The sequence below is a fragment of the Bombina bombina genome, chromosome 2 (assembly GCF_027579735.1).
Source record: "Bombina bombina isolate aBomBom1 chromosome 2, aBomBom1.pri, whole genome shotgun sequence".
In the NCBI taxonomy this organism is placed as follows: domain Eukaryota; kingdom Metazoa; phylum Chordata; class Amphibia; order Anura; family Bombinatoridae; genus Bombina; species Bombina bombina.
The window spans coordinates 347,189,278-347,201,419 of NC_069500.1; the positions used below are offsets into that span (position 1 = coordinate 347,189,278).

The window sequence follows — 12,142 nt, forward strand, 5'->3', positions numbered from 1 at the left end:
ATGGAATATACAGGTTTCACTTTCACTTTGAGAGCGGTGCAGCTTACAAGTCTGGCATGGTTTTTCTCATAACAGAGACAGTCCTGCATTGCGCAGTTTTCATTTACTCTTTCCTGACCGGGTGTTTATCAGAGAGGAGTCCTAAATCTCTGTACTGTCTGGGTCATAGGAGGTTGGGAATGCCTCAGCCATTGAGGTATAAGGGTGCCGTTTTTGTGAATAAAATAAGATTGTTTTAATTTTCTATAGTTCTCCGCTTATTGCACTAGCGACGGAAGATTCTGTTACTTTAGAGGGTACTCCCTCTATTCCTAAAGAGTAATTCCTGTTTATATTGTGAGGAGGCCTTCTATCCGCCCTCTCAATTATGTTCCATATGCCTTGATAATGTGATAATATCAAACATGTTTGATACCACGGAGCCGTCCACCTCTGTGGAGTTGTCGTCCAGTGAGGTGCATACCCTACATTCTTCTCTCTCTGTACATGCAGTTTCCCGTAGCTGGAGGGGGTCTTTTTTTCACCAGACGTTACTGCGCAGTTCAGACGGTGGTGCCAGCAGCCTTTAATGCTTTACCTCGCCCTGCCAAGCGAAAGGTTACATATTGCACTCCTTCCCAGAGTACATCAGATAATTTATTGGATTTAACTGTTACGGTTATCCGAGGATGAAGTTCTTTCTGAGAGTATGAACATTCTGGGTCGGAGTCTGCTGCCTCTAAACCTCCGGTTTTTGGCGAATTCCGAGGTTCCAAAGGCCAAATTGTCTGATGAACCTTTGATTCCTAAATTGGATAGAGTTTGATGACAGGCTGGTACCTTATCCTTCCCTGCTCCTGTTAGATGGCAAACATTATTTGGCAAACATTATTAAGAATGAATAGGACAGGATTGGATTCCTTTTTCCCCTCTTCTCCTTTTAACAAATTGTTCCCGGTCCTGGACTCTCTATGGAGTTGTGAGGTTCCGTTCCTAAAAGGGATGGCGCTATCTTCGCCCTTGCTAAACGTACTACTATCCCGCTTGTGGATAGCGATTCGTTTTAGGAGCCCATGGATAAAAGATAGAAAATCTGTTAAGAAAGATGTTTCAACATATGGGATATTTGTTTTTCAATAGTAATGAGGTGGGCACAGCATAAGTACTGCAGCAGCAGTTGTGCACGATTCCCAGGTTCTGCCAAACCTCAAATCCAGAGAAAATCCAAAAATGGGAACAGCACCACAATGATTATGATACAAAGTTGCTTTATTGGGACATCAAAAAACACAGCACAACGTTTCGGTCTCAATAGACCTTAATCATGTGACTACAACAAGGCCTAACAACCACACCTATATACCCATAAGGGGAGGAGACTATTACCTGTTACAGGTGTACATATAGCAATATTGGCAATAAAATACAAACATATTTGTTTTTCAACCGGCGGAGGCTGTTGCCACGGTTGCTGGAGCAGATACCTATTGGTGCGACTCCTTACGGGATTTGATCGAGGGGGATGGTCCCCTCGACGTTCTTCAGGAAATATTTAAGGCCTTGAGGTTGCTAATTCTTTTATCTGTGATGCTAATATGCAAATTAATCGTCTGAATGCTATGGCTTCAGCTTTTTCTGTTCAGGCCCATCGGGCTCTGGCTGAAGTCATGGTCTGCGAATACGACTTCTAGGTCTAGACTTCTTTCCCTCCCCTTTCAGGCAATGATTTTGTTTGGTCCAGGCCTGGACTCAATTATCTCCATGGTCACAGGGGGCAAGGGTGCCCTCCTACCGCAAGAGAATATGAACTAGTCTAAGGGAAAATTGGAGCCTTGGAGGTTCAATCTAATTTATCTTTCCGGCCGTTACCACTACTTCCTAGTGTAATGGCTCGAATAAAGCAGGCGTCAGTGATTCTGATATGAGTTAAGGTCACCCTAGTGAGATTTAATATTAGCCTTAAGTGGATAACTGTTATGTAAGTGAGATAACATAACGTAAACACATATGGCCTTAAGTTTATAGTGACATCTCAGAATGTAGGTAGTTAATCGTAACAGTGTTAATTTGCACAGTAAGTTTTAGGCTGTTGAAGATGTTAACGTAATATCACATTAAGCTAATAATTAGTTGCACAACAATCATAACAGTTACATGGGGTAAGTAATAGTTAGGTCAAACCTTATCCTTGGAGAGAAGTCCGTTTATGCGGCAAGCGGTAGCACAACGTCTTAGAGCAGGAAGGCTGTGTGAATGTGAAGCACTGAGATGAACAGTGGGCCATAGCTGATGACGTAACGGCTGCTTCGTATCAGGAGGAACAGCTGATGTCTTCGGAGCGTTCCTAATATCGAGGCTGATCTTAGGTTTCCCTCTGCAGTGTATGAAAGCTGCTTAAGCAGCGGGTGATTCTTTGAGGACGAAGATCTCAGGGTAAAGTTATTAGTTGTAAGGCGGTAAGTAGCTTGAGCTTCCGAGTTAGGTAGTGAGATTCTCAATCAACCAGCAATGTTAGCTGGGAGTTGACTGTACAAGTAGGCAGGATAATTAAGGAGGCAGGACCCTATTCCTTAGCACAAGATGTTAACCCTTACAAAGGGTAACTTTATGCCATTATCATATTACCACACTGTGCAGGTGTATATGAGAACTACTTCATTTGCGTTCACAACAGCATGGATGCGCACCTACGTGATTGCGCATTTGCAATCACAACGTGCCCGACATTGCACGCTTCATAATGTGTGGCGCGCTTGGAGAATTTTGCGCATTCGCATACATCATTACTTATTTGGGCATCTAATTAATTGCAAGCAAGTGATTGGACAGGGGGCGGGCTGAGAAAGCGCTGTTGCCCAACCCTTTCAACCGAGCATTCCGGGAGCATTGACGACTCTGTGTAACTAAGAAAATGAAAAAGGTAATAAATATATTCATACATATCCATTTTAAATATGTAGTACTACAAATCATCTGTATACATTGTGTTATTGCTTTAAGATTATTTGCCTAACTTGCAGAGGTGTAACTAGAAACCACAGGGCCCAGGTGCAAGAATCTAAGAAGGCCCCCCCCCCACAAAAAAGTGAATTTTATATATATATATATATATATATATATATATATATATATATTATAATTAAAACACAGAAAAAACTGTATATAGTGACACTGTTTAACCCACCAGTACTGTATATAGTGAGTCAGTGACACAGTCTGTAATCTGCCGGTGAGATGGCTGGCCTGACCCTACCCGCCCCAGTACTTTATATAGTGACCACAGTAGTCTGTGACATGGTCCAGCCCCCCCGTACTGTATATAGTAGTAATGTATAGACTGACACTGTTTACCCCCGCCCCCCCCATGCTGTAGTAACAAGGTCTGTAATTTGCTGGTTCCTCAAACATACACACATACATGCATAAATACACACACAGTCACATACACACATACACACACATAAACACCAATGGGTAAAACAGAAACACTAACCCCTGTAGTCAGAGACACTAGTGAAGCATCATGTCACACTCACATGATATCAGTGCAGGCAGTGGCAGGTCAACGTTTTTTATTGTAAAAAAATATATATTTTTTTTAAGCTGGGCCCCCACCCCTTGGGGGCCCAATCGCAATTGCGACCTCTGCACCCCCTGTAGTTTCGCCCCTGCTAACTTGAGTAGACTGGTACTTTAAGGGGTTTTATTCAAAGAAGTTTTATTAAGAATCAATGATACAAAAAGATTGACAATTTAAACAGGGAAGAATGCCATAATAACAGTCAAGGAATCAATCTTACATAGAAAAATACCAAGTAATTGTCATGCATCTTAGACTCTTGTTTTCACATTTCCTTACAACAATATTAAACTGACAAAAACAAAAATGAAGATATCTCTATGCTTATCTTTTCGTGTATTAAAGTCTACTTATGGATATTGTTCAAATGCTGTGCTTGTGCTTAGATAAAATCTGTCGTTATAGCTGGCCAATTGACCTTTATTCATTGTCGAATGGGTTAGGTGGGGGTTCAATAGATTTGGTGTAGTTTGCCCATGTTATTTGCAGTTCTATAAATTGTTCTCTTTTGTCATTCACAAAGGAACCGTACTCTTCCAGATCAATCAGATCTGTGACCTTATTGCGCCACATAGCTTGCGAGGGAATCTCTGATGATCTCCAGTTTTGTGCTATCAGGACTTTCATGCTATTCGTCATGATTTTTAACAGAGGTTTGAAATGAGGTTGAGGTAGCTTAAATGATTTATTTAATAACCAGATAAGGGGGTCTAATGGGATACTTATTTGAAAGATGTGTTCTATTTCTGTGATTATTATTCGCCATAATGAATTTATCTGAGAGCACCACCACCACATATGACTTATGCCACTGCCTACATGTCCACATCTCCAGCAGCGATTATTGGTATGTGGAAAGAGCTTATGAAGTCTTCTAGGGGTCAAGTACCATCCATGTAATAATTTGTAATTAAGTTCTTTAATAGACGCGGACATGGAAGCCGATTTAGTATTAAGAAAGATATTTGTCGCTGTTTGAGGTGTGATAGTGACTCCCAATTCCCTTTCCCACATCTCTATAGAGCGTGGTAGGTTACCAGGTGGCAGTTGGGTAATGATGTTGTTGATATATGAAAGGCTATGTTTAACCGGCGGGGTTGACATGTATAGTTTCTCTATGTTGGTCAAAGGTCTTAACATGTTTAGGTGTTGTTGATGAGTTGTGATGTAGTGATGTACTTTTCTATAGGTGAACCAATTGCTGGCCCAGTTGTGTCCTATTTCTATGAGTTGTTTTTGGGATTTTATCTGGTCATTGGTGGTTAGGGTTAGGAGTTGGATGTCTGAATCTTTGTATTGAGTTCCTATGCCAGCAGTTAAAGTTAGCAATGTGAACTCATTATTGTGGAGAAGCGAAGTCAAGGGGCCTGGGCATGAAGAGATATATGGATTTAACCTATTGGATGAGTCCCAGGTTCTCAGAGTTTCTTGAGTGATAGGATTATCAATTCGTCTATAGAGTGCCTGGAAGTCTGGGTTCCAACATATAGAGGGGAGATTAAGGCCAGGGCTAAGTGCTTCTTCTAGTGAGACCCATCGTTTGTGTTCCCTATGGATCCTCCAATCAAGAATCCTTTGGAGAAATATGGACCTACGATATGAATCTATATTCGGGACGCCTAAGCCTCCCTGGGATGTGGGACGGGACATTGTGATTTTATTTATCCTGGGGGGACGTCTGTTCCAAATGAACGAGCTGAATAACTGTTGCATTTGTGGAATGTATGTGCTAGGGAGTTGGACAGGGAGGGTCTGCATGATATAGAGCAATCTTGGGAAGATGTTCATTTTGATTGTGTTTATCCTCCCTAGCCACGACATGCGTTTCCTGGTCCAGGAGGAAAGGTCTCGTACTATGTCATTTCTAATATTTGAGTAGTTCAGCTTGTGCAATAAGTCGGGGTTATCAGTTAGGTAAATCCCTAAGTATTTTAGTGAGTCTTTATTCCATTTAAATGGGCAGATTTTTGTGATTAAGCCCTCCATTAAGGGGTCGATGGCCACCCCTAGCATCTCAGATTTAGTTTGATTAATTTTGTAATTGGATAGGTTATGAAATGTCTCTAATTCTTCAAGTAGGTGAGGGATGGATTCCACCGGCGATACCATAGTAAATAGGATATCGTCAGCGAAAAGTGACAATTTGTAGACTTCTCTCCCCACCCTCAGGCCCTGGATATTGTTATTGGATCTAATTTTGGTGGCTAATGTTTCAATGAGGCAAGTGAAGAGCAGGGGGGATAAGGGGCAACCCTGCCTAGTACCATTGGTGATCTGGAATGGGGGTGAAAGAATTCCATTAAGGGCAATTCTGGCACTAGGTTTGTTATATAATGCGAAGATCATTTTTAATATTTTATCGCCAAGTCCATAGGCTCGCAATGTTGCTTCTAGAAAAGGCCATCCGACTCTGTCGAAGGCCTTTTCCGCATCAGTGGAAACCCAGAGCGAAGGAATCCGATTTGTCTTAGCGTACCACAGCAAGTGCAAGTTACGCACAGTATTATCTCTTGCCTCTCGGTATGGTACAAAGCCAACTTGGTCTCGATGTATAATAGTGGGCAGTATTAGATTGAGTCTATTGGCGATAATTTTAGCGAAAATCTTGATATCTGAGTTCAAAAGGGAAATTGGCCTGTAATTAGATATAGATAGGGGGGATTTATTGGGTTTTGGGATTAATGAGATATTGGCTTGTAAAGCTAGGGGTGGAAAGGGCGTATGTTCTATGCTTTGGAAGTATGCCAGAAGGTGTGGAATTATGTCCCTAAAGGTTGTGTAATATGTATTACTAAATCCATCTGGGCCTGGGGATTTACCAGTTTTGAGTGATTTTATGGCTAGTTTGATCTCTTCAGTCGATATTGGGGCTTCTAAATCAGTCCTCTGTTCGTCACTAATTTGAGGCAAGTGGAGCTGTGTCAGGTAGCCTTGAATAGCCTCCTGTGCTAGAGGGGGGGTATCTACAGATAGGTTGTATAACGAGTGATAGTAGCGCCTAAAGCTATCAGCTATGTCTTTGGAAGAGTGCCAGTCTTTTCCCTTCTCGTCTTTAATGTGTAAGATATATCTGCTGAGAGTTTTCCTTCTAAGTTGCCTGGCCAGGAATCTGCCTTGTTTGTTAGCACCTTCAAAGTAGGTCTTTTTAAGGAATAGAGCATTACGTTTAGCCTCCTTCCCTAAGTAACAATTAAGTTGTAGTCGTTTATGTTCGAGACTGTCCAGGAGAGATCGGTCTTTCGGGAATATTTTGTGTATTTCTTGGAGTTTGCTTAAGTCAGTGAGTAGGGATGTTAAATAAAGTTGTTGCTGTTTCGATCTAGCTGCCTTAAGAGCAATTAGCTCACCTCTCAAAACGCACTTGTGGGCATTCCATATGTGTTGCTGACCTACATCTGGGGTATTATTAATCTCAAAGTAATCCTCTATGACCTTAGTGAGGCGTAATTTTATTAATGGGTCCTTTAAGAGGGACTCATCTAATCTCCAAGTACGTGATTGTGTAATGTCTATGGGAAAATCAAATATGCAGCTGACCATAGCATGGTCAGACCATGTTATGGGGTGTATTTCAGAGTGACGCGCGTGTGTTAGGCTATTAACATCTGTAAGTATGTAGTCTATCCTAGAATAGTTTTGGTGCGGGTGAGAGTAGAAGGTAAAATCTCTTTCGCCTGGATGGTGGAGTCTCCAAACATCGTGGATGGTTAATGTAGTTAACTTGGACTTAATTAGTTTCAGGGTCTTGGCAGGGATGGCTGATTTGCCAGCTGAGCAATCAATTGTGGGGTCTAGAGTTGCGTTAAGGTCTCCCCCTACCACCAATCCGCCCCTCGAGAACTCTAGGAGTTTATTACAGAGATGGTGGAAGAAGCTAGGGGAGTCCAGGCTGGGGGCATATATGTTAGCTAAGGTTAAGGGCCTGCGGTTCAGTAATCCAGAGATGAGTAAGTATCTACCCTGTTTGTCTCTGTCTATTGAAGTTACCTGGAAAGGGAAATTCTTATTAATCATTGTGCATACACCGTTATGTTTAGAGTTATTAGAGGAAAAATACGCTGTGCCAAATTTCTTAAAGGAAGCACGAGGCTCCCTTCCCTTTTTAAAGTGGGTCTCCTGTAACATCACAATATCACATTTGAGTCTTTTATAATCTTTAAAAGCGATGGTTCTCTTTTGTGGAATGTTGAACCCCTTTACATTATGGGAGAGTAATTTAAAATGAAACTTATCCATTGACAATAGAGTAGTTCTGCACATATAACATTATAGATAGAGAACAAAGGTCTGTTTTGCACATTAGGGTAAAGTTGAACATTATCCTGTAGACAGCAAGAGATATCACGTATACAACATATGTGAATACAGTAAAATAGAATGAACATAGACAACACATTAAACCAAAATAGAGTGTATTTGTGGAACTATACACCTTGTTTGGGGAGTGATTGGTATTGCGTGTAGCTCTGAATCTATAACTAAATAATATGGAGGAGTTTCAGGTAGGGACCTGAGAAAAGGGTATGAGTATGAAAGAGTGTAGAGAGGGTAAGGGAATGGAGAAGAAGGGAGAAGGAGATATGAAAGGAAGGGATGTTAATGGTAGGGATAAGTAAGGATCATAAGGAACGTGATCACAATATCATTATTACTTTACTTTCATCAACATTTGATCTCAACATAACTGTAGTAATGGAAACCAAGCCCTGTATAGGCAAATGCTAGTGAGACTAGTCTTGGTATTTACAAAGAAAGTCTATGAATGGTATATAGAAGGCCAAAAACAACATATAACAAGGCCACAGCATTAATAGTCCCAATAGTAAGCTTATGCTTAGTTTTGCAAAATTTTTGTCATACCCCATCACTTGCAACCAGGAACAGTTCAATGTCTACAACAGTGAAGAAGTTGTAACTTGGCCTTAATTGCTAGATAGTATATTTCTTAGGGGTCCTGAATAGCTGTTATAATAGAAATCAAGCTCTGTTTTAGCAAATGCTAGTGAGATTAGACTTGGTACTTGCTAAGAGAGTCTATGAATAGTAAACAGAAGGCCAAAAACAACATAAAACAAGGCCAGAACAGTAATAGTCCCAGGAGTAAACTTATGTTTATTTTTGCAAAATTTTGTCTTACCCTACTACTTGCGACCAGGAACAGTTCAGTGTTTACAACAGTAAAGAAGTTGTAACTTGGTCTTAGTTACCAGATAGTTTATTTCTTAGGGGTCTTGAGGTCGTGGTGGGTCTGAAGTTGCACAGTCCATCTTCCTTCTCTTGGGTTGAACTTTATTCCATTGAGATCGCTGTTCCTTGGGTGGGTCTTTAGTTTTATCAGTGGGTCTTACTGCAGTTTCGAGGACATCTTCATCAGGGGGTTCAATATTAATATTCAGTTTCTTAGACACAGTGTCCAGGTCTTGAAATGTTTTATAGATGATCTGTGAGCCATTGTGATTAATGATCAGACTGAATGGGAATCCCCAGCGGTACTTGATGTTATGGTCTTGCAGGGTTTTAGTGAGAAACCTGATTTCCCTCCTCCTCTGGATAGTCTGTGGACAAAGGTCCTGGAAGATTTGTATAGTATGGCCATTAAAACTTATAGATCTTCTAGATCTTGCTGCTTGCCAAATCTCTTCTTTAGTGGTAAATCTCAAGAACCTGAGAATCACGTCTCTAGGTGGAGCTGGAGGTTTAGATGGGGGCCTCAGAGCTCTGTGTATCCGCTCAATTTCGTCATTTAATAATGGAGGTGCTCTGGAATTTAGGAAATGGAATAGGTCTGTGATATAGGGTTTTAGCTGTTCTGCCCCGATTTCTTCAGGTATACCTCTGACCCTGAGGTTGTTCCTTCTCCCACGATTGTCCAGATCTTCGAGTTTTTCCTGTAGGACCTGCACCATTGAGTCATGTATGGAGAGTTGTTGGGAGTTGGTGCTAACCATGGTGTTAAGAGCCTCTTGCCCCTCTTCAATATAATCTAGCCTGGAGCTCATATCATTCAGATCCTTCTTTAGTTCTCTCATTTCACATTTTATGAAGGACTTCAAGGATTCGAAGTCTGATTTTGAAGGTAAATCTGCAATTTGTGACGGTAGAGTCAATAAAGATTTATATTGCGATGGGGTATATTCTGTTGGTGTATCTGTGGAGGGTTGTTCCTGTGATTGAGGGGGTTCTGCTAAGCTGGTGTCTGAAGATTGGAAAAAAGCTGACACAGATGGTGTAGTTGCTGCCGCCTTGTTACATTTATCTGGTTTAGGCCCCTTGCGTTGTGACATCTTTTGTCTGCTTAGGGTGGTCGGCGTATGGACCGTATAGCCGTAAAGCCCCACACCTCTCCGGGGAGAGTTAGTAGAAAAAGTCCTTATAGAAGATAGATTAATCTGCTGTATGTATAATATTGGTTGGCAGTTTTAATAGGAGAACACAGCGTAGCTTTGTTGTATATGACTCTAAGCTTTGAAAAAGCTATGGATTTATAGAGCTATGTATAGGGCTACAGGCTTATGTATGTTTGCAGTCCAAAAAAAAAAAGTAAGGTAGTTGAGAAGGGTTTATGTTGATCCTCAGTGGGCCTGTGATCATCAAATAAAACGAACAGCTCTATGAAGAAATCAATGTCTCTTTTGCAGATAGTGTTTGGGTATGGTAGACTTCTGTCTGGTGACTGAAGTAAAGCTGCGTGTAATATACAGTATTTTTAGTTGTTCACAGGATGTTTGTTAACATACCCCATAGACATCTGTATTTGAATAACACAATCTTGTATTCAGCAGTGCATGCCCTATTCAAAAAGCCGTTTATCTATGAAGCGTTATAAGTAAATCAGGCCTCTATGTGTAGTTTTCCCATATTTATCTTAGCATGTGAAAGAAGCTTTCTCTCTCCCAGCCCTCTTTATGTAATCGTACCCTCGAGTGTATGAGATTACGTTACCAGTTGTCTTGAGGCTGTGGCTGATGCCTTTAGTGCTGTCTTCTGCCCTTGTCGTTTTCTGGGTTGTCGGCTTGCCACGTGGGTGCGGCGTTTAAAATACGGCAATGTGCGCCGCCAGTAATCAGAAGGTGAGTGATGTCGGTTCCCAGAATTTAACCTCCGGGATCATAGGCCAGAGATCCACTGCAGTTGTCCCGTTAGTGGTGATGAATGTAGCTTGCTTGGAGGTGTTATCAGCGGTTAAAGGCAGAAAGTGCTCCGGTCCAAGATGGCGACCGGGCTTCAGTGAGACTCTGATGTTTGTTCTGAACGGGTAGATATGGGGGAGGAAGGAGGGTAGAGAAAGGGATCGTGTCACCCCTGAGTTGATAAGAGTCGTTGGGAATAGAATTAAGGGGTTAGTAGAGTCCCCACCATATCGGCTCCTGTGATGTGAGCAGCAACAGCTCCGGAGCTTCACAGAAAAGCAGCCATGTCCCAGCAAGGCTTGGCTCCGCCCCTTAAGGGGTTTTATAGTATTTATTGAATTTGCTTTGCTATATGCTATAATGGAGCAGCAGAATCCTGTCCCTAAATTTACCCTAGAAACTGAGCCTCCTGAACACCTTTCTTCCATTATTAGGTGTGCTTATTGTAAAAAAGCTGAAGTGCTCATTTATGTGGCTAATGTTTTGATTTGTTGATGCATACAGACCAATCTAATGCTGTTTCTTTGGGTACTAATCCACCTACTCTTTCTTCATTACAGGTTAATGCTAAAGTGGTGCCTCCTGCTATGAAACCTTTCATCAAGGCTGCTGTCTCTGAGGCTTTGGCTGCTCTCCCGCCTTCAATCTGGGAATGAGGATTCACCATCACCTGATATTTCCTCTTTTTTTGTTTAAAGTTGAACATATTTGTTCTCTTTTAAAAGAGGTCTTAGTCACTTTGATGGGTTAAATACCATAAATCTTCTGATAATAAACAATGTAATCTTTTAAATTCAGTTCTTAAAATGGTTTTTAATCTCCCTGAGGTTTTCCCTGTGCCTGATGCTGTCTTACATGATTGATAGGTAATGGTCTAAGCCAGGTGTGTCTTTCAATCCTTCTGCAAGGTTTAAAAAGTTATATCAAGTGAAAAGGAGGATTGAGGGCGCTACAAAAAAGCTTAAGGTATCAGAAAATAAATGTGAACAAAATGTATAAATTCAAAAAAGTGTATGTCATAAATATGTGTTACTAAAGAATCAACAAATTATAAATAAGAAAAGAATTTATTAATTCTAACAGACAAAGTGATAACTATCAAAAGAACAGGAAGTTAAAAAACAAGGAGAAATAAATAGGGATGCCTCCCTAAACAATGCGCACAGTTTAAAGACTATAGTGTTCTAAAAAAACAGTCTAAGTTGACATTCTAAAAACACGTACTAAAATAACAGAGCATATAGTGGACAATAGTAAAATTGGGTAAATTGTCTAAAACACGCTGCAAAATATCGAACATAATAAGGTTACTAAAAGGTAAATATTTGCGACATAAAATCTCCACAAATTATTTTTTTTATTATTATTATACTTTATTTATTAAGCGCCAACATATTCCGCAGCGCTGTCCATGGATACAATTCATTTAAATAAAACAATACAAGACTTGTAA

General features: G+C 40.8%; 1 protein-coding gene across 1 annotated transcript in view; it reads left to right on the forward strand.

Annotated features, from left to right (window-relative positions):
- ACAD10 (acyl-CoA dehydrogenase family member 10) overlaps positions 1–11,486 on the forward strand; it is a 392,348-nt gene extending 380,862 nt beyond the window's left edge. The window contains exon 21 of the mRNA XM_053701717.1: positions 11,250–11,486. Coding sequence (XP_053557692.1) covers positions 11,250–11,345 — 96 coding nt within the window. The 3' untranslated portion in view covers positions 11,346–11,486. The remainder of the gene's footprint in view (positions 1–11,249) is intronic.
- Positions 11,487–12,142: the final 656 nt, after the last annotated feature.